Source organism: Nerophis lumbriciformis, linkage group LG08 (genome assembly GCF_033978685.3).
Source record: "Nerophis lumbriciformis linkage group LG08, RoL_Nlum_v2.1, whole genome shotgun sequence".
In the NCBI taxonomy this organism is placed as follows: Eukaryota; Metazoa; Chordata; class Actinopteri; order Syngnathiformes; family Syngnathidae; genus Nerophis; species Nerophis lumbriciformis.
In genome coordinates, this window is record NC_084555.2 from 44673204 (window position 1) to 44699202 (window position 25999).

A 25999-nucleotide genomic window follows, 5' to 3' on the forward strand; every position below is an offset into this window, starting at 1 on the left:
TCTTGGCATGCTATGGTGAAAAACAGATCGGAAGAAGAATAAAAATAAATAGATGAAAAATGGTGTAGAATAACGTAGGGCTGGGCGATATGGCCTTTTTTTAATATCTCGATATTTTTAGGCCATATCGCGATACACGATATATATCTCCATATTTTGCCTTAGCCTTGAATGAACACTTGATGCATATACCGTATTTTTCGGAGTATAAGTCGCACCTGCCGAAAATGCATAATAAAGAAGGAAAAAAACATATATAAGTCGCACTGGAGCCCGGCCAAACTATGAAAAAAACTGCGACTTATAGTCCGAAAAATACGGTAATCACAGCAGGATGATGATTCTATGTGTCTACATTAAAACATTCTTCTTCATACTGCATTAATATATGCTCATTTTAAACTTTCATGCAGAGAGGGAAACCACAACTAAGTCAATTTAGCAAAATTGTATTTATTAAACAGTTATTAAGCAGTGGCACAAACATTCATGTCATTTCCAAAACAGAAAATTTTGCACTGTCAGTCATTTTAAAACAAGCTATTAGTGCACTTTTGTGCATGATGTCTCTAAGATGACAAATCAAAACAACACTAAATTAAAGTGCACTTTTTGTACAGAACGCCACTACAATAGTTTAAAACAAATAAAGTGCACTTTTGTGCATGATGTCACACAAGATATTTCAATAACTGTCAAATAAAAATTAGCTGCTTAATAGGAAATCAAATTGTGTACGTCCTTCGCTATGTGGTAGGTTCCTGCGGCCGTTATCCCTTTTGTTGTTGACTATTTTTTTTCATACGTTGTTGATCTGGAAATGTTGGCCTCGGCATTTTGATGGTGTGGGCGTGTGGCACCGAACGGAGATGTTGACATGCGGAGTAAGCACTCTTCTTCATTCTCTAGCAGGCGACTTTTCAAATGATGCTACATATTAGCAGTAATGCTACTTTTTATAGCAACGCTTTTTCCCCACACTTGACAAATTACGTTTGTTTGTTCGACATATTCCCACTTGAAGCCAAACCACCGCCAGACGATGGACCCCGTGCTGTTTTTCTTGGGAATTAATTATTCCTTCATTTGTTACCAGACTCGCACCTTCTTTCTCTCATATTACCTGCTAGCATCACAGCTAACGTTACCCATGCTTCTACCTCTTTGCTGCGCGAGGGAGTATACGTATGTGACGTATGTCGTGACAGTATGTGACGTGTGTAAGAAGGTGCGCTGGTCTGTCTGTGAGAAGGAGACACAGGAAAGAGCGAGGAGAGCCTGTAGTGTAATGCCAGCAGCTAAAAGCAACTGCGTGAGAACGTATACTCGAATATCACGATATAGTCATTTTCTATATCGCACAGAGACAAACCCGCGATATATCGAGTATATCGATATATCGCCCAACCCTAGAATAACGTGTGAATGCTTTGAAGCAATCACACAATAAGAAGTTTGGACTGGACTGAATGTTGATTGGCAACACTAAATTGGCCCTAGTTTGTGAATGTGAGTGTGAATGTTGTCTGTCTATCTGTGTTGGCCCTGCGATAAGGTGGCGACTTGTCCAGGGTGTACACTGCCTTCCGCCCGATTGTAGCTGGGATAGGCTCCAGCACCCCCCGCAACCCCGAAGGGAATAAGCGGTAGAAAATGGACGGGATGGATGAATGTTACATGTGAGTAAAAGTCCAAAAGCCTTTAACTAATGTGAAAACATGTATTTCTACGACTCAAGCCTACAAGGGATACAGTACTTCTCTTCTGTACATAAACTGCATAAATTGGATGATTTTTTTGCTGATTAACCCTGTCAAAAGCAGGGTGAAGATATGTTTGGTGATTAAATATACCTTATAGTACATAGTATTACTTTGTATGTTTTCATTTTGACAAGATGCTAACCAGAACTGCTTTGTTGTTCCTAACTGGACTCTTCTCTTGTTGTCTTCAGTACATCCTGTCTGGGTCGGACGACTTCAACCTCTACATGTGGAAAATCCCCAAGGACCCCGAAGCAGGTTAGTTTAGAACTTCGTCCTGGTCTTGACTGCATCTGTCCAAGTACAACACACAGGAAGTGATGTCATAGACCAATTTGGCAGTTGTTTGTCTATACCGGGGGTCGGCAACCCGTGGCTCTAGAGCCGCATGCGGCTCTTTAGCGCCGCCCTAGTGGCTCTCTGGAGCTTTTTCAAAAATGTATGAAAGATGGAAAAAGATGAGGGGAAAAAAATATCTATTTTTTGTGTCAACATGGTTTCTGTAGGAGGACAAATATGACCCGAACCTCCCTAATTATTATAAAGCACACTGTTTATATTAAACATGCTTCACTGATTCGAGTATTTGGCGAGCGCCGTTTTGTCCTACTAATTTTGGCGGTCCTTGAACTCACCGTAGTTTGTTTATTTGTATAACTTTCTCCGACTTTCCAGGACGTGTTTTATGCCACTTGTTTTTCTGTCTCACTTTGTCCACCGAACCTTTAACGTTGTGTATGAATGCACAAAGGTGAGTTTTGTTGACGTTTTTGACTTGTGTGGAGTGCTAATCAGACATATTTGGTCACTGCATGACTGCAAGCTAATCGGTGCTAACATGCTATTTAGGCGAGCTATATGTACATATTGCACCATTATGCCTCATGTGTAGGTATATTTGAGGTCATTTAGTTTCCTTAAAGTCATCATAATTTACTTTATATCTCATGACACACTATCTGCATGTAATATGGCTTTTAATATTTTGCGGCTCCAGATAGATTTGTTTTTGTATTTTTGGTCCAATATGGCTCTTTCAACATTTTGGGTTGCCGACTCCTGGTCTATACCTTGTCATCCAAGCGATAGAAAATAGTCAACTCACAATACAATATAAAAAAGAGCCAATTAAGTGTTCAACAAATTTTTGTCGATACAAAATAATTTGTCGACAAATCTTAAGACAGTTTAAGGGAGTGATTTGCTTCATACGACGTCGTCATTTTTTTCATGTTGTGTGATTTGTCATTAAATGGAAGCATAATGTCTGAATTGTACACTCAAAAAAATACTAAGAGTTGAAGCAAATATTCTTTGACACTTTGTATTATTACCAGCTACCTGTCGGAGGCCCCTGTAGTCTGTAGCACTATAATAAAGTGTTGTGTCACTATCGTACAGTGTAGTGTTATTATCAAAGTGTGATGTCACTATCTTTAATCAATCAATCAATCAATGTTTATTTATATAGCCCTAAATCACAAGTGTCTCAAAGGGCCGCACAAGCCACAACGACATCCTCGGTACAAAGCCCACATAAGGGCAAGGAAAAACTCACCCTGGTGGGACGTCAATGTGAATGACTATAAGAAACCTTGGAGAGGACCAAATATGTGGGTAAACCCCCCCCCCCTCTAGGGGAGACCGAAAGCAATGGATGTCGAGTGGGTCTGACATAATATTGTGAAAGTCCAATCTTAAAGCTAGACACACTTATGTTCAAGTTAACTACACAACTGGTGTTGTGAGGATAACATACTATTATAAATGTAAATGACAACATGAAAGCAGAGTTGATAAAGACACTTCTAACAAAGCTAGCTAGCATTAATGCTATGTTAGCACATACCTTATGGATGTGATATTCCCATGTAGCTTCCCCGTCACACTAAAAGCCAGCTCCGAACTTATGGCGTCACATTAGTGCCAAAAATCCGAGCGCATAAAAACTGTTATCGCGCGCTGATTCTCCACTTAGTGCGCGCACGCGACACCCTTTTGCGCGCGCGTGGTGCCTTTTTGCGCGCGCGCGGTGCCTTTCTGTGCGCGCGCTGTGCCTTTTTGCGCGCTCTCTGTGTACTCCTGGCATCTCTCCTCGCGCTGTCATGTTTCTGTTTGGCACTTTGGGGGCGGGTATGCTTAGACGGCCCCTCCTTTCTGATTGGCTGTGAGCATTTTTCATATGACCAATCATTCTCCAGTGTAGCAACGTTGTAGCCATCTTACCTCGGACATCTAGCCTCAATCATTACATTGATGTCAATGGTACATGTACTAATTACATTACCATAACTTGCGCGATTTTCGACCAATTTACAAACAGTTTGTCTTGTTACAAATCTTATTACATGTAGATATGACATAGGATGCTGTACCTGTTGAAATTACCTCTTTCGCTTTAAAAAAAAAATGACTTAATTGTGCAACATAGTTGTGTAGGATCAGTGTTAGTCAGTTCTCTGATTATTTTAAACTGTTTCAGAATACTTTATTAAAAGCTATTTTTAACATTTTAAAAACACAATTCAAAGATTATTTCATTAATTTTATGGCTGAATCAAAAGAAATTCCATAAATTAGAAAACAAATGTTCAAGAAGAAGTGAAAATATAAAATAATGTTATGGTTGGATGTTATTGCTGGTGGACCAGTTCTGGCTGAAAGATGTGATTATGGTGTTTGTTGTCTTATTATTTATTTGGGTCACATTTTGTATTACCCTGTATTGTGTTTATGTGGTATGAAATAACCTTCATCAGCGCGCGACATTTCTTTATCCACTTCTTCCTCCGTAAATCTTGATACATATTGACGATGACCCGCCCTGCTATACTTCTGATTGGCTCTGAGCATTTTTCAGCATTTTTCGCCTGACCAATCAGAAAGAAGGGGCCGTCTAAGCATACCCGCCCCCAAAGTGCCAAAAAGAAACATGACAGCGCGAGGAGAGATGCCAGGAGTACACAGAGAGCGCGCAGAAAGGTGTCGCGCACGCGCGCAAAAAGGCACCACGCGCGCGCAAAAGGGTGTCGCACGCGCGCACGAAGTGGAGAATCAGCGCGCGATAACAGTTTTTATGCGCTCGGATTTTTGGCACTAATGTGACGCCATACGAACTACTCCGTTGCTCTTTTTTTATATTTGACAAAATATCACTGCATTAAAAAGACACATTTATAGTCCAATTACCAGAAGCTAGGCAGATAACTCAAGCTCGCTGTGACAGCCAAGGCAAAAATAATACACGAAGATGAAAGAAAGATCAAATTACAATGCGTTTGATAAGTGATCGATCAGACTCTGGTATCGATTGGCTTAGCCTGTAGCAAACTATTGTGAAGCTATTGTCAGTCCATGGATTTACTGCTTATTTACTGCATTATTATTACCCAATCTGCTTTACGTTGTCTTCCATCTTGTAACTAATGCAGTGTAAGCCGCTACATCAGGAGTGTCATCTCGTCACACCGCTTTGCCTTCTTGAAACTTTACACACACACTTATGTATATCTGTTTCTATTACTATATGATTGTCAGCTGAAGCCAGCATGAACAAATGTGTGTGTGACTGAAAGCTTTGCTTTTAGGAGGCCCGGGTCGTGTGGTGAACGGGGCCTTTATGGTCCTGAAGGGCCACCGCTCCATCGTGAACCAGGTTCGCTTCAACCCCCACAGCTACATGATCTGCTCTTCTGGTGTGGAGAAAGTCATCAAGGTCTGTGTTTTCATATGCATTCAACAGTGTATAACAGTATATTGTAGTAGAAGTAGACTCAACTTTACATATATATACAGTGTACTCGTGTCGTCATATAAACTGGTAAAGAATATCAGTATTTAACCCCCTGTTGATTTTTGTAACTTTACCCATAGACACATACCAGGGCTGTAGGGTGCGACAAATCTACTCGCAAATGCGACTGAAAATAGACCGTGCGACTTGAAAAAAACCTGCCGCACATGTGCGAATAGGGATTTCAACCCTTTCAACCAATTTTGCTCTTAAAAGAAATCCATCCAAATTTGATCAAACTAGAGGAACTCGCAACCAAATGGACAGTGATTGACGCAGAAGTATTGATCAGTGCGTGCTGAGAGCTGTGTGTGTCCGTTCCTCCTGCACCATGCACAGAGGGTATCCCTGCTCCTCCTAGTTCACACACTCAGGCTGACTCAACCTTTCCAACACGGAAGAAAGAAGATCTCAGTTGGAGGAACTGGTCAGTAAAAAAAAAAAATGTTTTCACCACCTTAAAGGGGAACATTATCACCAGACCTATGTAAGCGTCAATATATACCTCGATGTTGCAGGAAAAAGACCATATATTTTTTTAGCCGATTTCCGAAGTCTAAATGGGTGAATTTTGGCGAATTAAACGCCTTTCTAATATTCGCTCTCGGAGCGATGACGTCACAACGTGACGTCACATCGGGAAGCAATCCGCCATTTTCTCAAACACCGAGTCAAATCAGCTCTGTTATTTTCCGTTTTTTCGACTGTTTTCCGTACCTTGGAGACATCATGCCTCGTCGGTGTGTTGTCGGAGGGTGTAACAACACGAACAGGGACGGATTCAAGTTGCACCAGTGGCCCAAAGATGCGAAAGTGGCAAGAAATTGGACGTTTGTTCTGCACACTTTACCGACGAAAGCTATGCTACGACAGAGATGGCAAGAATGTGTGGATATCCTGCGACACTCAAAGCAGATGCATTTCCAACGATAAAGTCAAAGAAATCTGCCGCCAGACCCCCATTGAATCTGCCGGAGTGTGTGAGCTATTCAGGGACAAAGGACCTCGGTAGCACGGCAAGCAATGGCGGCAGTTTGTTCCCGCAGACGAGCGAGCTAAACCCCCTATCGACCCTAGCTTCCCTGGCCTGCTGACATCAACTCCAAAACCGGACAGATCAGCTTTCAGGAAAAGCGCGCGGATGAGGGTATGTCTACAGAATATATTAATTGATGAAAATTGGTCTGTCTGCACTCTCAAAGTGCATGTTGTTGCCAAATGTATTTCATATGCTGTGAACCTAGTTCATAGTTGTTAGTTTCCTTTAATGCCAAACAAACACATACCAATCGTTGGTTAGAAGGCGATCGCCGAACTCGTCCTTGCTTTCTCCCGTGTCGCTGGCTGTCGTGTCGTTTTCGTCGGTTTCGCTACCTGCCTCCACACTACAACCATCCGTTTCAATACATTCGTAATCTGTTGAATCGCTTAAGCCGCTGAAATCCGAGTCTGAATCCGAGCTAATGTTGCTATAGCTTGCTGTTCTTTCCGCCATGTTTGTTTGTGTTGGCTTCACTATGTGACGTCACAGGAAAATGGACGTGTGTATATAACGATGGTTAAAATCAGGCACTTTGAAGCTTTTTTTAGGGATATTGTGTGATGGGTAAAATTTTGAATTTTTTTTCGAAAAATATAATAAGCCACTGGGAACTGATTTTTAATGGTTTTAACCATTCTGAAATTGTGATAATGTTCCCCTTTAAAACTTGACACAAACAACTGCACTGCGTGCTAGTGACTACGTGGGTGGCAATGATTATTAGACAAGAAGTGACATCTAAACAATACCCTGTTTGTTGACATGAACATACAGCCAGGGAAGCACATTCAATCTATTTATTAAGCGGAGGTAACACAAACCAGATAAAGAGTCAAGGGGTAGGGTACAATGGCGGGCATGCGCAAATTTTCGGGATTTATGCAAATCCCAAAATACACAAACGTTGCTTTTGCATAATATTGTGAAAATAAACCCCAGATAATAGGTCTCCTAATAGGTTCCATTTAGACACACCATAATAATACCCGCATGTTGAAGCACAGCACGTCTGACTACGATAGCCGTGATGCGCTGACAATCCATCAAGTGGTGCAGCTTCGTAGGTTACCAAAGTCGTACTAAAACATTTCGACAGATTTGCACACCACAAAAAAAACCACAGTAATAACATAAGTGCGTTGTCAAGTCTTATGGCGCTCCTTCTTGCACTGTGGAAGTAGGGCTGGGCGATATGGCCTTTTATTAATATCTCGATATTTTTAGGCCATGTCACGATACATGATATATATCTCGATATTTTGCCTTAGCCTTGAATGAACACTTGATGCATATAATCACAGCAGTATGATGATTCTATGTGTCTACATTAAAACATTCTTCTTCATACTGCATTAATATATGCTCATTTTAAACTTTCATGCAGAGAGGGAAATCACGACTAAATCATTTTACCAAAACTGTATTTATTAAACAGTTATTAAGCAGTGGCACAAACATTCATGTCATTTCCAAAACAGAAAGTGCAAGATTGTCAGAGACATTTTAAAACAAGCTATTAGTGCACATTTGTGCATGATGTCACTAAGGTGACATATCAAAACACTAAATTAAAGTGCACTTTTTGTACAGAACGCCACTACAATGGTTAAAAACAGATAAAGTGCACTTTTGTGCATGATGTCACACAAGATATTTCAATAACTGTCAAATAAAAATGAGCTGCATAATAGAAAATCAAATAGTGTATGTCCTTCGCTATGTGGTAGGTTCCTACGGACGTTATCTCCTTCTGTAGTTGATTTTTATTTTTTTTTCATACGGTTTTGATCTTGAAATGGTTGCTTCCGCATTTTGTTGGTGTGGCACCGGCCAGAGATGTTGACATGCTGAGTTTCAAGCACTCTTCATTCTCGAGCGGGTGACTTTTCAAATGATGCTACATTAGTTGTGGTGCTACTTTTTGTAGCAATGCTTTTGCTGCCTAATTGTTCAACATATTCCCGCTTGAAGCCAAACCACTGCTAGACGATGGACCCCGTGCTGTTTTTCTTGGGAATTCATTCTTTTCCTTCATTTGTTACCAGATTCGCACCTTCTCTCTCTCGTATTACCACTCGCACCTCCGCGCTAGCACAACAGCTAATGTTACCATGTCGCTACTTGTCTGCTCTGCGAGGGCGTATGACGTTGCTCGCGTGACAGTATGTGACGTATGTAAGAAGGTGCGCTTGTTTTACCTCCTCTGTGAGAAGCAGAGACAAGAAAGGGTGAGAAACGCCTGCAGTGTAATGCCTGCAGCTAAAAGCAACTGCGTGAGAATGTATACTCGAATATCACGATACAGTCATTTTATATATCGCACAGAGACACGAGTATATTCGATATATCGCCCAGCCCTATGTGGATGTAATAGTCTAATGCTGAAGCAGCTCCTCAGGGCCTCCACAGTGCCGTGAATGTGGTGAGAGGGATTGGACATTATGGATGTCAACTTGGTCAGCATTCTTCTGTCAGCCACATCATACATGCTGTCAGTGGGCACCTAAGACAGAGTCAGCCCTCTTAATCAGTTAAGTCTGTTCCTGTCTCTGACCGTGCTGCCCCCACCCCAGCAAACAATGGCATAGAACACCGCAGAAGCCACCACAGTGTCGTAAAAGGTGCCCAGCTGTGACCCGTACACCCCGAAGGACCTCAGTCTCCTCAAGTGTGGGTGACTTTGACCCTTCTTGGACACAGCATTTAAATTGTGAGTCCAGTCCAGTTTAGGTATTTAAATTAGTCCACTAGCTCTTATGTTTTACTGGTGTTCAAGTGCAGGGGTTTACGTGCACACCAGTCAACGACGCCTTCCTGCTCGCTCCCCTCAGACACACATCCCACCACTGCGGAGTCGTCTGAGAACTTCTGCAGATGGCAGCGGGTGAAGTCATGTCTAAAGTCTGAGGTATAGAGCGTGAACAGGTAAGGTGAGAGCACCGTCCCTTGGGGAGCCCCTGTGCTGCAAACTACCACATCTAAAGGACAGTCAGGCAGCCTTACGTACTGCGGCCTGTCGATAAGGTAGTTAATGATCCATGCAGCCAGGTGATGGTCCACTCCCACCTCTTCCAGTTTCACCCACAGCAGTACCGGTTGGAGGATGTTGAAAGAACTGGAGAAGTCAAAGAACATGACTCTAACCGCACTTCCTGCAGTCTCCAGGTGGGTGAGGGCCCGATGCAGCAGGTAGATGATTGCATCATCCACCCCGATGCCTTGACAGTAAGCAAACTGCAAGGGGTTCATTGCTGACGCTGTCTGCGTGCGTAGGTGGTTGAGGATTATCTGCTCAATGGTCTTCTTGAGGTGGGAGGTCAGGGCAACAAATGTGAAGTGGTTTTGGCTCCTTGGGATGAGGTGTTTTAGGGATTGGAACTACACAGGAAGTCTTCCAGAGTGTAGGGAGTTTTTCCAGGCTGAGGCTCAGGTTAAAAATGTATTGGACCACAACAGTTAACTGGTCCGCACATTCCCTGAGTAGCCTGGAACTGATGCCATCTGGGCCTGTAGCCTTCCTGACCTTGTTCCTTCCCAACTCCTTCCTCACTTGATGCAGACTGATGGGAGTGTTCGGTGGGTGATGGCTGGGTGCGGTGAACTGGGCTGGTGGAATGTGGGGGGCTGACTGAGAGGGGTTTGTTCGGAAGGTGTGGACCATGCTGAGGTGTAAACTGCTGGGGCAGGTGTGGTGTGGATGTGAAGGGGTTTCAGTGGGGCCAGAGTCAAACCTGTAGAAAAAAACATTAAGTTTGTTGGCCCATTATTGGTCGCCAGAAACCTGGTGACCACTTCCACCTCTTCCATGACCTGAAATCTTTTTCAGGCTGGTCGACTTTTCACGGATGTAATTTTGCTCCAGTTTTTGTTTGTAGTCCTTCTTACACCGCATGATCTTGTATTTAAGATCCTGCTGGACTCTTCTCAGCCCCTCCTTGTTTCCTGAGGTGAAAGCCCTCTTCTTGTTTGGTAGGGCCTTCAGCTCAGTGGTGACCCAGGGTTTATTGTTGGAAAAACACCGGACCATCTTGGAGGGCACAGTGTTTTCCACACAGAAGTTTATATATCCTGTGGTGCACTCAGTCAAAACTGTCGATGTCTTCTCCATGTGGGCTGCAGAGTACATCCAAGTCTGTGGTGTCAAAACAGTCCCTCAACTGCTCACATACCTCCTCCGTCCACTGCATCACACTTCTCCTTTGTGGTTCGCTGTTTTTTAATGTAAGTACAAAAGTACTCTTGCTTACTTACTAGCATGTTACAAAAAAAAGATGAGTTAGAATAATACATGAGTGATACATACAGTGGTTACAAATATATAGGAGGCAGTCATCACAGTTGACATTCTTTACACAAAAGTCACAATTTCTCCATGATTGTTGGTCCAAAGCAAATAAAGATTTTGTCAAATTGAGGGTAAAAAGTGATGTTTTTCGTTGTTCTGTGTATTTTTTTTAAATGTTTATCACCGTCGGGTGCGTGTTAAGAGTGCCTGCTGGTCACGAAACACTCAAGGATTGTAGCAGCAAAGTGTGTCAATACGGCCGCAAAGTTATACTTAACAAAATAAAAGCGCGTTTTATTGTACCGGTAAGTTTATGAGATGAATGAATGAATGAATGAAGGAATGATCTTTATTTGTCATTGTGCATGTACAGGTACAGGTCCAACGAAATTTAGGTTGCGTCCCTGAGGTGCTTTGCATTTAAAAAAAAAGAAGAAACCACACAATATACAGAAACAACACGATATACACAATATGCAATATACAATATGGCCCAAGACCACTCTAAGAGGCAATGTAAAAAAAACAAGACAATAAAAAGTATAAAGTGACTAGTAAACTGACTAGAGAGGAGTAATGCTGGTTCCCAGTGTGCTGAGGGGGTGGGAGTCAGTATTTCCTACCTCCTATGCTGTGCAGGCTTTTATTGTGGATTAAATATGTAAATAAATATGGTAAATATTGTCCAGTTGGCGTGTAATCGCTGATTGCACAGTCCCGGATCGTGATTGACCGGTGGCTTCCTCATGTTGCACGTGAGGGAGTTTTTATTTTTTATTTATTTTTTTGTATTGTATTTTTTTATTTTATTTTTTTTACATTCCAGCTGCGTTTAGTGCAGTTATGGCCCGGGGGTAGAAACTGTTCTTGAGTCTATTTGTGCGGATTCGCATGGTACCGAAACGTCTGCCGGAAGGCAGCCGATCGAAGTGGCTGTTGCCGAGGTGGGATGGGTCCTTGAGTATGTTGGCTGCCTTCTTCAGGCAGCGGGAGTTGTACAGTTCTTCCAGGGAGGGGAGGGGGCACCCGATGATTTTTTGGGCTGAGTTGACGACCCTCTGGAGAGCTTTCCTCTCTGCTGCTGTGCAGCTGCAGAACCACACGATGGAGTATATTTAGAACTATATATAGACGTATTATTTTTGTCAGAAAAACTTACGTCAAAGCGACAGCACGTGCATGCTTCCAGGCACGGCCGCACACGTCCTTGGTAGCAAATATGGCGCCTCTCGTTTAGTTGGCCATACGCTATACACGACTCTGGCTTCTCTTATGTGTGACTTCCATCTACTGGTCACACTTTTCATTACACCATGTAACAAATAAAATTACTTCGAGGTCAGTAAGTACAGCCAGAATTAATCCGTACATTAGGTGCACCGGGTTATAAGGCGAACTGTCGATTTTTGAAAAAATTAAACCATTTTAAATGCGCCTTATAGTCCAAAAAATACGGTATTTTTGTTTGAGTGAGGGAAATAAGTATTTGATCCTCTAACTAATGTCCATGAAACACAAATGAAGGAAGTTAATAAAGTATTTGTGTAAACTGAGTACTGGCTAGAACAGGGGTCCCCAAACTATGGCCCGCGGGCCGGATCCGGCCCCCCAGCATCCAAAATCCGGCCCACGGGAAGTCCCAAGTTAAAAAAAAAAGTTGTTTTTTTATTTTTTATTTTTTTATTTAATTTAATTTATAATTTTTTCTAATCTTTCCTTTCTAATCCATTTTCTACCGCTTGTTACTCACGGTGTCTCCTAGCCGCTCAGGCAAATCATATTGTCTAAAAATGAATTTTTTCCATCGATAACGTGACGATGTTAAATGTCAAAACGCATTAAAAAGACAATGTATATATATATATATATATATATATATATATATATATATATATATATATATATATATATATAATGTATGTGTGGGAAAAAAAATCACAAGACTATTTCATCTCTACAGGCCTGTTTCATGAGGGGGGGTACCCTCAATCATCAGGATACTACGGTATCGAGCACTATTTTTTGGATAACCTTATTAAGACATATATATATATATATATATATATATATATATATATATATATATATTAGAGATGCGCGGATAGGCAATTATTTCATCCGCAACCGCATCAGAAAGTCGTCAACCATCCGCCATCCACCTGACCTAACATTTGATCAGAACCGCACCCGCCCGTTGTTATATATCTAATATAGACGATGCAAGGCATTAGTGAGGTTATAAAGCTTTTGCCTGTTAAAGAAAGGAGACTGGTCCAATGCATCACAGACATTCGCGTGCCACGCTGTCACGACCCAGACGCACACCAGTGCGCAATCATATGGGAGCCGCGCTGAGCGCACCTCCAAGCGCATCTCGCTGCCGGCGACGGCCGGGTACGGGCCCGACGCTCCAGCGCCATCCATTTTCAGGGCTAGTTGATTCGGCAGGTGGGTTGTTACACACTCCTTAGCGGGTTCCGACTTCCATGGCCACCGTCCTGCTGTCTATATCAACCAGGGTGAGCCCCACCCCTTTCGTGAGCGCACTGCGCGCGGAGTGACCCCTGTTACGCGCCCCCGGCAACAGGGGTGGCGGGCAGGTAAGCTGCGCGGGCAGGTAAGCTGCGCGGGCGGAGCGCGCGGAGTGACCCCTGTTACGAGCCCCCGGCCACGGGGGTGGCGGGCAGGTAAGCTGCTTACCTGCTGCGCGTGACGCCGGCCGCGGCGAAGGCGGACGAGGCGGGGTGTCGGTGTGGTGGGCGCGGTGAAGGGCCCTGGACGTGCGTCGGGCCCTTCTCGCGGATCGCCTCAGCTACGGCTCCCGGTGGGGCCCTCTCGGGGGAAGGGGCCTCGGTCCCGGACCCCGGCGAGGCGTCCCTTCTCCGCTCCGTAAAAGTGTCCATCTCTTTTTTTTTTTTTTTCTTCTGTTGTGGCATATGCAGCAGGTGCCTGCTCGTTTTTCGTATGTGGGTAACAACATTTAACTATGTATATATATTTCCGAATTGGTTTAACTGCCACCCGCCTGAATCTATTTAAAATCAAATTTTTTTTTATTTCAACCGCCCGACCCGACCCGCGGATAAAATCTAATTTTTTTAAATTTCATCCGCCCGATCCGCGGATAATCCGCGGACTCCGCGGTTGTGCCCGCAAACCGCGCATCTCTAATATATATATATATATATATATAATGAATTTTTTCCATTGATAACGTGACAATGTTAAATGTCAAAACGCATTAAAAAGACAATGTATATATGTGTGTGTATATATATATATACGTATATATATATATATATATATAAAATGAATTTTTTCCATCGATAACGTGACGATGTTAAATGTCAAAACGCATTAAAAAGACAATGTATATATATATAAAATGATTTTTTTCCATCGATAACGTGACAATGTTAAATGTCAAAACGCATTAAAAAGACAATGTATATATGTGTGTATATATATACTGTATACATACAGCCCGGCCCCCGGCCAAATTTTTTTAACCCAATGCGGCCCACTAGTCAAAAAGTTTGGGGACCCCTGGTCTAGAAGAACTATTTCTGTAAAGTACAAAGTTGCTGGAGGTTAACTGTGTGGTCCATGACAGGTGTGGAGTCCTTACCTACAACCGGACAGTCTTGGCGACCTGGACGGCCACGTGGAGGACAAGTCCCGCAGCTTGTACACACATGAGGAGTACATCAGTCTGGTCCTGAACAGCGGCAGCGGTCTTTCCCACGACTACGTGAGCCAGTCCATCCAGGAGGATCCTCGCATGATGGCGTTCTTCGACTCTCTGGTGCGGCGCGAGATCGAGGGTTGGAGCTCGGACTCGGACAGTGACCTGAGCGAGGAGGCCATCATGCAGCTGCATGCTCGCGGACGCCGCTCCACTCGGCTGACGGCGGCGACTCCGGCGGCACCCCCGGCCGCCGCGCAACACAGCGACTCCGATAACTCCAGCTCTTCCTCCCTGGCCGGACCAGAACCCTCAGGAGGCGAGGAGCCAGCCGGCGCGGACGGCGAGGGGCGGTCTGGGAGACGGAGCAGACCTCAGCGGCAGCAGTCGGGCTTCCTGGCGAATGATGACTCGGACTCCAGCGAGTTCTGGCTGGACCCAATGCCGCGTCCTCGCTCCCCGAGCCCTCGTAACTACACCACCCTCTCCATACCATCCTCCACGTCCCCCTCGCTCCCCGCCGGCGCCTCCAGCTCCTCGGCGACCACGTCCAGCTCCAGCAGCGAGGACGAGGAGCGGCGCAGTGCTGTGAGACGCCGCAACGTGATGAGGCGGCGCCGCCTGGCCGTGGTCTCCCGGGCCGGGGAGCGACCCGACTCGGTGCAGGCCTTGTTCTCCGCTATCGACTCCTGCAGCTACCCGTCCATCTCGGTGGACGACCTGACGTCCTCATCGGGCGAGGAACAAAACGCCCTACAGATTAAGCCCCGCCTTGACGAGGACAAGTGTCTCAGCCTGGCGGACTTAGTGTGCCCCAGCCCCGTGATGTCTCCCGCCAATCAGGATGGGACCGACGAGGCGGAGCTGGACAGACTTTCGGGGGACAGGACTGAAGTGGCGGCGGAGTCTACCCTGGACGGGGCGGCGTGCAGCAGCGCGACTGAGGGCAGCCCAGGATTGAACGGGCGGCGCCGAGCTGCGGGTGAAAACGCGTCCGTCCAGTCTGACGAGGAGGACGGCGCCACGGCGGCGGACATCAGGGCGGCCGAGAGGCTAAAAGGACCCACACAGAAACGGACCCATGTGAGCTCAGAAGAGGGGGATTGTGGGTCGTCACCCTCTGAGAAGAAGCTCAAAACTTAGTAACCATAGCAACCATGTTGAACTTCTTCAGCTTTTTTTCTTACGGAGTCTTTAGACCCCTGAGATCACCTGAATTTTAAGAGAAGGCAGGAAGTGGGCAAGTATAAGAAGTGATGTCATTTAGTTCTACAAAAGCTCCGCCCACAACGTGGAGCTCCTTCCACCGCAACACAAGACTGACGGAGGACCAAAAAAAGTTTTCTTTGTTTTTTGCTGATCTAAGACAACTTAATCGTAGCTGAAGGTGGATTTTGTTTGACGCTCAGTCCATGCCGCTGTTTAGCAGGCAGCCATCTTGTTTTCTCTCCATTAAAAAGGCTCATTTGTTCTCCTTCCTTCTGCGTTTCAGTCGTTTAAAAAGGTCAAAAGTAAACTCATTTGCTGTGTGGCCCAAGCAGGTTGTCACGGCAACGCAGCCTGGACTCGCCGGTGGAAGCGACACTGAAGTCTTGTTGGTGAGCCAGAAGCCAGTCGGGGAAATAATGTCAACGTGCAAACAAGCTGCTTTCTTTCGCCGGCATGGTGAGTTCATTAAAAGGCTGCCCCCCAGTGGCGGAATGTCAGAAGTACACAGAAGTGTCATTGAAATGTGCTGGAAAATCAGTATTAATAAATGCTGCACACTAACAATTGCACCATGTATATACAAAAACACATAAATGCCAAGTTAACACAAACTACTAGTACTATGTAAACAAAAAAGATTACAACGGGATACATGTGCCCCAACTTAAGAGGTTTTCAGGATATGAGATGTTCAGCTAATTGTTATGCTTTAGATTTCAAGCGTCGCCCCCACTCGTTAGTGGGGGCGACGATTCACTGATGTGACATTGTCACATCAGTGAATGTGACAATGAACCCTGTAAGCAACGGCCAAAACATCCGCTCGTACTTGCAAGCTAGCAAGAAATGGACGTAACTTTGTTTTTCCAAGCATGGGAAGGAAAAAGGTGAGTGTGAAGGACAGTGCAGAGAAGAAATGGATGAAAATGAATTAGAGAAGGAAATCAGCAAAATATGACAAGCTTTGTGAAGCAGTTGGAGCATAGCACAGCTAGTCTGGGCCATACTGAAGCAGAATGAGTGGATAACGCCACTAAAGGATGCTAAAATAATATCCAAATGGTGGACATTTTTTCATGACAATATGGTGAAGCTGCTGATGGTGTGTTTGACAGGGAAGCAGCGTGAAGATTTCGTGGAAGGCCACTTTCAAGGTAAATACTGTTCATTATTGTTACATAATTTAACTACTGTAATTGTTTGCACTCCATTCTATTGTCTTGTTTTATTCAATACTTTGTATCTAAAAAGAGGTTCCGTAGCAGAATCTCCAGGTTCTGTAACAGCTTCTTCCCTCAGGCCGTAAGACTCTTGAACGCATCATAACAATCCCCTCAATTCCCCCCAAAAATGGATTAACTCGCTGGAATATAAAGACAATATAACATACATCCATAAACGTGGATGCATATGCAAAAGTGCAATATATTTATCCGTACAGTAATCTTTTTATTTATATCTGCACCTTATTGATTTTTTTATCCGTGACTGCTCGCTGACTGCTCGCTGTTTCGAAAAAGCTAAGTATCGTTCTATTTGTGTGCTTTTAAATTGTTCTGCAGCTTTCTTTATTACTTTCTCAACATATTTAGTAGTACTATTTAACTTGCAAATCACCCGATCTCTGTCTCTCCACCCCTCCCGCAGCTAGCTAGCAGCTAGCTGCTAAGCTAACGAAGCTAGCGCGGAGAAAGGCGTCGCCGGGCGCCGGTCAGAAGGAGTCTACTCCTGCACACCGTGACCAGGACTTCTCGGAAGACAGCAGGAACTTCACTCGGTGACAGAAAACACCGTGAGTATGGCTTCCTGCGCGTCTTGCACCTTACTCACGGAGAGGCTGGCTCTGCTAGAGGGCCGTGTCCGCCAGTTAGAGCAGAGTAATCTCGTAACTTTAGATGTTGCGGACACATCTGCTAGCGTTAGCTGTAGCGAGCTAACTAGCCCAGCATGTAGTAGTCCTAAGCGGCCTACAAGCTACGGTGTACCGGTTGAGACGCATAATAGATTTAGCTCTTTAGCTAGTCCTACACCCCAGTCTACCGGGCACCACACCTTAGTCATAGGGGACTCCATCACCCGAAACATAAAGCTTAGCAAACCAGCCACAATTAAGTGCATCCCGGGGGCCCGAGCACCTGACATAGAGGCTAATCTTAGGGAGCTAACTCGCAACAGGCCTAGTAAACACGTACGACAGGCTAATCGCACCACTAGTTATGCGAATATAGTTGTACACGTTGGCTCCAATGACACTAGAATGAGACAGTCAGAGATTACAAAGAGAAACATAGCCAGGACTTGTGATCTCGCTAGAAAGATGTCCAGGCATCGAGTAATTGTCTCTGGCCCCCTGCCTGCGAGAGGCAATGATGAGAGATATAGCAGATTAGTCTCGCTTAACAAGTGGCTGGCTAGCTTCTGTAGACAACAGGGACTAACGTTTATTGATAATTGGCCCTCTTTCTGGGGCAAACCAGGCTTGCTGATGAGGGACGGCCTTCACCCTAACCAGGAAGGCGCCATCATCCTGTCTAAGAATATAGACTACTGTTTAAGTCACATTTGACTAACTACACTAGAGCAAGCCCGGTCACAGGCAATTACAGAGCCTGCTAGTCCGGGTGAGGAGTCAGTTAAGCTAGAACTAGCCAGCGCCAGGCTGGATAATTCCTGTACGCATAGCAATTTTCTTAGAATAACACACAACTCACATAATGTGTTTTCTGTTGTGAATGTGTCCGGGGTAGATATGCATTCTACTGAGGTGGCAAATCATGATGCGTTTAGTCGATCGCAGCATCAAGCAAACAATCTGAAAATTCCCGTCGTATCAATTCCTAGATATGGTCGAAACTATTTAAAGTGCACTACGTATAATAAACGCAACATTATTAATATTTCTACTACGGATAATTTAAACAAAAACTCGTCAAAACAGCCCAATACTTATAATATGGGCTTTTTAAACATAAGATCATTGTCTCCCAAAACGTTATTAGTTAATGAGGTCATTAGAGACAACAATCTTAACGTCATTGGTCTTAGCGAAACCTGGCTCAAACCAGACGAATTTTTTGCGCTAAATGAGGCATCTCCTCCTAACTATACGAATGCGCATATTGCCCGTCCCCTTAAAAGGGGTGGGGGGGTCGCATTAATATACAATGAAAACTTTAACCTTACCCCTAACCTAAATAATAAATACAAATCGTTTGAGGTGCTTACTATGAGGTCTGTCGCACCGCTGCCTCTCGATATGGCTGTTATCTACCGCCCCCCAGGGCCCTACTCGGACTTTATTAATGAATTCTCAGAGTTTGTTGCTGATCTAGTGACGCACGCAGACAATATAATCATAATGGGGGACTTTAATATCCATATGAATACCCCATCGGACCCTCAGTGCGTGGCGCTCCAGACTATAATTGATAGCTGTGGTCTTACACAAATAATAAATGAACCTACGCATCGCAACGGCAATACGATAGATCTAGTGCTGGTCAGGGGTGTCACCACCTCCAAAGTTATGGTACTCCCGTATACTAAAGTAATGTCCGATCATTACCTTATAAAATTCGAAGTTCTGACTCATTGTCAACAAACTAATAATAATAATAACTGCTATAGCAGCCGCAACATTAATGCCGCCACAACGGTGACTCTTGCTGACCTACTGCCTTCGGTAATGGCACCATTCCCAAATTATGTCGGCTCTATTGATAACCTCACTAACAACTTTGACAATGCCCTGCGCAAAACCATTGATAGTATAGCACCGCTAAAACAAAAAAGGGCCCCTAAAAGGCGCACCCCATGGTTTACAGAGGAAACCAGAGCTCATAAATTATCATGTAGAAAGTTGGAACGCAAATGGCGCGCGACCAAGCTTGAGGTTTTCCATCAAGCATGGAGTGATAGTTTAATATCGTATAAACGCATGCTTACCTTAGCTAAAGCTAAATATTACTCAAATCTCATCCGCCTCAACAAAAACGACCCTAAATTTTTGTTTAGTACAGTAGCATCGCTAACCCAACAAGGGACTCCTCCCAATAGCTCCACCCACTCGGCAGATGACTTTATGAATTTCTTTAATAAGAAAATTGAACTCATTAAAAAGGAGATTAAAGACAACGCATCCCAGCTACAACTGGGTTCTATGAACACAGATACAACTGTATCTACGACGGATACTGCAATACAAAATAGTCTCTCTCTTTTTGATGAAATAACATTAGAGGAACTATTACAGCGTGTACGTGGGATAAAACAAACAACATGTTTACTTGACCCACTTCCTGGGAAACTTATCAAGGAGCTTTTTGTATTATTAGGTCCATCAGTGCTAAATATTATAAACTTATCACTTTCCTCTGGCACTGTTCCCCTAGCATTCAAGAAAGCGGTTATTCATCCTCTGCTCAAAAGACCTAACCTTGATCCTGACCTCATGGTAAACTACCGACCGGTGTCCCACCTTCCCTTTATTTCGAAAATCCTCGAAAAAATTGTCGCACAGCAGCTAAATGAACACTTAGTGTCTAACAATCTCTGTGAACCTTTTCAATCCGGTTTCAGGGCAAATCACTCTACGGAGACAGCCCTCGCAAAAATGACTAATGATCTACTGCTGACGATGGATTCTGATGCGTCATCTATGTTGCTGCTTCTTGATCTTAGCGCTGCTTTCGATACCGTCGATCATAATATTTTATTAGAGCGTATCAAAACACGTATTGGTATGTCAGACTTAGCCTTGTCGTGGTTTAACTCTTATCTTACTGACAGGATGCAATGCGTCTCCCATAATAATGTGACCTCTGACTATGTTAAGGTAACGTGCGGAGTTCCTCAGGGTTCGGTTCTTGGCCCTGCACTCTTTAGTATTTACATGCTGCCGCTAGGCGACATCATACGCAAATACGGTGTTAGCTTTCATTGCTATGCTGATGACACCCAACTCTACATGCCCCTAAAGCTGACCAACACGCCGGATTGTAGTCAGCTGGAGGCGTGTCTTAATGAAATTAAACATTGGATGTCCGCTAACTTCTTGCAACTCAACGCCAAGAAAACGGAAATGCTGATTATTGGTCCTGCTAAACACCGACATTTATTTAATAATACCACCTTAACATTTGACAACCAAACAATTACACAAGGCGAATCAGTAAAGAATCTGGGTATTATCTTCGACCCAACTCTCTCGTTTGAATCACACATTAAGAGTGTTACTAAAACGGCCTTCTTTCATCTCCGTAATATCGCTAAAATTCGTTCTATTTTATCCACTAGCGACGCTGAGATCATTATTCATGCGTTCGTTACGTCTCGTCTCGACTACTGTAACGTATTATTTTCGGGTCTCCCTATGTCTAGCATTAAAAAATTACAGTTGGTACAAAATGCGGCTGCTAGACTTTTGACAAGAACAAGAAAGTTTGATCATATTACGCCTATACTGGCTCACCTGCACTGGCTTCCTGTGCACTTAAGAAGTGACTTTAAGGTTTTACTACTTACGTATAAAATACTACACGGTCTAGCTCCGTCCTATCTTGTCGATTGTATTGTACCATATGTCCCGGCAAGAAATCTGCGTTCAAAGAACTCCGGCTTATTAGTGATTCCCAGAGCCCAAAAAAAGTCTGCGGGCTATAGAGCGTTTTCTATTCGGGCTCCAGTACTATGGAATGCCCTCCCGGTAACAATTAGAGATGCTACCTCAGTAGAAGCATTTAAGTCCCATCTTAAAACTCATTTGTATACTCTAGCCTTTAAATAGCCCCCCTGTTGGACCAGTTGATCTGCCGTTTCTTTTCTTTTCTCCTCTGCTCCCCTTTTCCTTGAGGGGGGGGGGCACAGGTCCGGTGGCCATGGATGAAGTGCTGGCTGTCCAGAGTCGGGACCCGGGGTGGACCGCTCGCCTGTGCATCGGCTGGGAACATCTCTACGCTGCTGACCCGTCTCCGCTCGGGATGGTGTCCTGCTGGCCCCACTATGGACTGGACTCTTACTATTATGTTGGATCCACTATGGACTGGACTCTCACAATATTATGTCAGACCCACTCGACATCCATTGCTTTCGGTCTCCCCTAGAGGGGGGGGGTTACCCACATATGCGGTCCTCTCCAAGGTTTCTCATAGTCATTCACATCGACGTCCCACTGGGGTGAGTTTTTCCTTGCCCGTATGTGGGCTTTGTACCGAGGATGTCGTTGTGGCTTGTGCAGCCCTTTGAGACACTTGTGATTTAGGGCTATATAAATAAAGATTGATTGATTGATTGATCCTGCACTAACATGAGCTAATGCAACAAAATGTTGTTCTTATATGTACTGTAAAGTTCAAATTTGAATGACAATAAAAAGGAAGTCCAAGTCTAAACTTTTATTTAAAGGCATGCTAGATGATAAAATTGTGCTGTTATTGGGGGACAAACACCGATTAAATTGATTTCCATTCATTTTAATGGGCGATGTTGATTTGCAACACAAGTTTTTCAATGAACGAGCTGCGTCACAGAACCAAGTTAAACTCGTTAACACGTTACATTTACTCTCATTACATTTACTTTTGTAACTTTTTTGTCAGTAATTTTAATGCAACACGCGTTTTACTTTCACTTGAGTTTTTTTATCTGAAGAAAGCACGCTACTTTTCATTCTGATCGCTACAAATCATTTATATCATACATTAATTGTTTGAGACGTATTTATTTGGCTCGTTTGACCTCTGTCACATTTCTGTCAACAATCCAACGTAAGCGCGTGTGACCTTTGACACCATTCCACCAATCAAACAGTGGAATGGTGTATGCTTGAACTACTTTACATATCAAAAAAGTGAATTTAAAATAAAATACCCCAATATATATATATTTTTTTATAAAAGCTGCTTTGATTTCTTTGAATCTCATTAATTTTCTGAATCTCATGTGCAGGAAAATCTGCTCGACTCGGTTCTCCTTGCTCCACCGTTTAAAAAGACTCGAGTCGTTCACGAACTCCCCATCTCTATTATTTGTCTTCATAGGAACCTTTCATTTGCTGCGTTAAACAGCGCCTCTGCTGGTGGCAGCCCAGTACTACATGCTCCTGTTTTCTCTGTTGGCTCGTGTGGTTTGGTGGCAATGACTTCCTGTTGGCGTGCTTATCAACAGGAAGTGCAACACTCATGTCCTCTGAGGATGCAACACTCATCATTGGTTTCTGTTGGCGTCTTTTATCCGGGAAAATGGGCTTCTTGTGCGTGCTGGTTGTGGCAGCGACGCCCTGCGCGAGGCCACAGTCGTACCAGTGGGAGGTTCTCTCGCACGGCCGCAGCCTTTCAAGACCTGCAGTGGAGCGGAAACACGCATGGGAGAGGAAAAGTTTTCTGGTGGCCATCTTTCAAATCCACCCACCGGAAAATGGGGTTTTACCTCTCCCATGCGTGTTTCCACTTTACTTTGGAGCCAACCATGACCACCAAGACCACATCATGGCCGCCCTGCCAGGAGCTCCACGCTTATTCAAGCATGACTGGGAAACACTGAGGAGCTTAGATGACAGCTTTATCTTATGGACATCAGGTTCCTCTTCTGAACATCAGGTTCTTCATATAGACATCAGGTTCTTCATATAGACATCAGGTTCTTCATGTGAACATCAGGTTGTTCATGTGAACATCAGGTTGTTCATGTGAACATCAGGTTCTTCATTTACACATCAGGTTCTTCTTTTGGACATCAGGTTCTTCATATAGACATCAGGTTCTTCATGTAGCGACAGGTTCTTCATGTTGACATCAGGTTCTTCATGTAGCGACAGGTTCTTCATGTTGACATCAGGTTCTTATGTACATCAGGTTCTTATGGACATTAGGTTATTCATATAGACATCAGGTTCTTACAGACACCAGGTTCTTCATGTAGACATCAGGTTTTTCATGTAGACATCAGGTTCTTCTTATGGACATCAGGTTCTTTATGTAGACATCAGGTTCTTCTTACGGACATCAGGTTCTTCATGTAGATATCAGGTTCTTCATGTAGACATCAGGTTCTTCGTATGGACACCAGGTTCTTCATGTAGACATCAGGTTCTTCTTATGGACATCAGGTTCTTATGGACATCAGGTTCCTCATGTAGACATCAGGTTCTTCTTATGGACATCAGGTTCTTCATGTAGACATCAGGTTCTTCTTACGGACATCAGGTTCTTCATATAGACATCAGGTTCTTCATGTAGACATCAGGTTCTTCTTATGGACATCAGGTTCTTCATGTAGACATCAGGTTCTTCTTATGGACATCAGGTTCTTCATGTAGACATCAGGTTCTTCTTACGGACATCAGGTTCTTCATATAGACATCAGGCTCTTCATGTAGATATCAGGTTCTTCATGTAGACATCAGGTTCTTCGTATGGACATCAGGTTCTTCGTATGGACATCAGGTTCTTCTTATGGACATCAGGTTCTTCTTATGGACATCAGGTTCTTCATGTAGACATCAGGTTCTTCTTACAGACATCAGGTTCTTCATGTAGACATCAGGTTCTTCAAGTAGACATCGGGTTCTTCTTTTAGACATCGGGTTCTTCTTTCGGACATCAGGTTCTTCTTACGGACATCAGGTTCTTCTTATGGACATCAGGTTCTTCAAGTAGACATCAGGTTCTTCTTATGGACACCAGGTTCTTCTTATGGACATCAGGTTCTTCTTATGGACATCAGGTTCTTCATGTAGACAGGTTCTTCATGTAGACATCAGGTTCTTCATGTAGACATCAGGTTCTTCTTGAGGACATCAGTTTCTTCATGTAGATATCAGGTTATTCTTGTGAACATCAAGTTCTTCATGTAGACATCAGGTTCTTCATACTGTATATACATCAGGTTGTTCATGTAGACATCGGGTTCTTCTTGTGAATATCAGGTTCTACCCCCCCATGTTAAAAAAAATAATGCACTTTGTGACTTCAATAATAAATATGGCAGTGCCATGTTGGCATTTTTTCCCCATAACTTGAGTTGAATGATTTTGGAAAACCTTGTTACATTGTTTAATGCATCCAGCGGGGCATCACAACAAAATTAGGCATAATGTGTTAATTCCACGACTGTATATATCGGTATCGGTTGATATGGAATCGGTAATTAAGAGTTGGACAATATCAGAATATTGTATATGCGCAAAAAACCCATTATCGAACATCTCTAGTCTCCATGTATTATCCCCCTCTTCTCCCGCAATATCCCCCCCATGTCTTCTTTTTTTCTTCTATCTATCCCCTCCTGCTCTGGCCCGGCTGCACCAAATAATATAAATCCATTTAATAAAGTCAAATACAAATAAGACAACAAGAGAAGTATCCCAGACTTCTCTCTTGTAAAGTACATCTGTACAGCAAATATGGGCATCTACATCAACAATATGATTTGCCTGGGTGGCTGCACAGGAAATGTTAAAAAAAGAAAACACAAAAAATAATGATCAAGATGGCAAAAAAATTATAATTTATTTACTTTTTAGACTTCTGAGAAGTAATAGTTTGCCTTTTCTGTGTTTAAACAGTTAGTCAGCCCCACGTCTGTGTGAAGTATCCAAAGCATGAAAAATGTACGTACGTGAAGCATGAAGTTGGCGTGAGGCATCTCACATTTCCACGTCCCGTTCACTCTTCATTCAAGGCAACTTTGCCAGGAAAAAGGGCAAACACAGTGATGGGAAAGCTATGGAAAATGTAGTAAGGTAAGCTACAAGTTACTCTAGATTAAATGGGGATAAATTACAGGGGAAGCTATGCTCAGATAATTGTAGCAAGCTACACGGCAAAAGTAGCTCGCTACATCAAATCGACATTTAACTGCATTTATATCTATGGGCCCACATGTATTATATCAATGTTAATGTAACTGAGTGTACAATAAGGGTCCATTACTATGCTAACTATCTGTCACTTAGCTGGAGACACCCTACAACTAACTGTAGGAGTCCCCGCACCCCAGTGTATGTATTTATTTAGTTTGCCTTTTCTTTGGCCCACCTCGTCTCTGCCTACATTAAAAAAACAGCATCTATCTATATCTTGACAAAAAAACAATGGCTTGTGTGTTGGCCTCACCTGCCATCATGGAAAGAAAAAAAAATGTAAAATGAATTTTTTTTAATTAAATTGTTATATGTATCCAGTGATTATACTATAAAGTTATTTTCCATTTAACTTCACCAGTT

General features: G+C 43.6%; 1 protein-coding gene across 1 annotated transcript in view; it reads left to right on the top strand.

Annotated features, from left to right (window-relative positions):
• Positions 1 to 16046, top strand: part of dcaf5 (ddb1 and cul4 associated factor 5) — a 29092-nt gene extending 13046 nt beyond the window's left edge. Inside the window, exons 7-9 of the mRNA XM_061969009.1 lie at positions 1955 to 2021; positions 5351 to 5478; positions 14497 to 16046. Of these exons, the coding sequence (XP_061824993.1) occupies positions 1955 to 2021; positions 5351 to 5478; positions 14497 to 15711 (1410 nt within the window). The 3' untranslated portion in view covers positions 15712 to 16046. The remainder of the gene's footprint in view (positions 1 to 1954; positions 2022 to 5350; positions 5479 to 14496) is intronic.
• The last annotated feature ends 9953 nt before the right edge of the window (positions 16047 to 25999 follow it).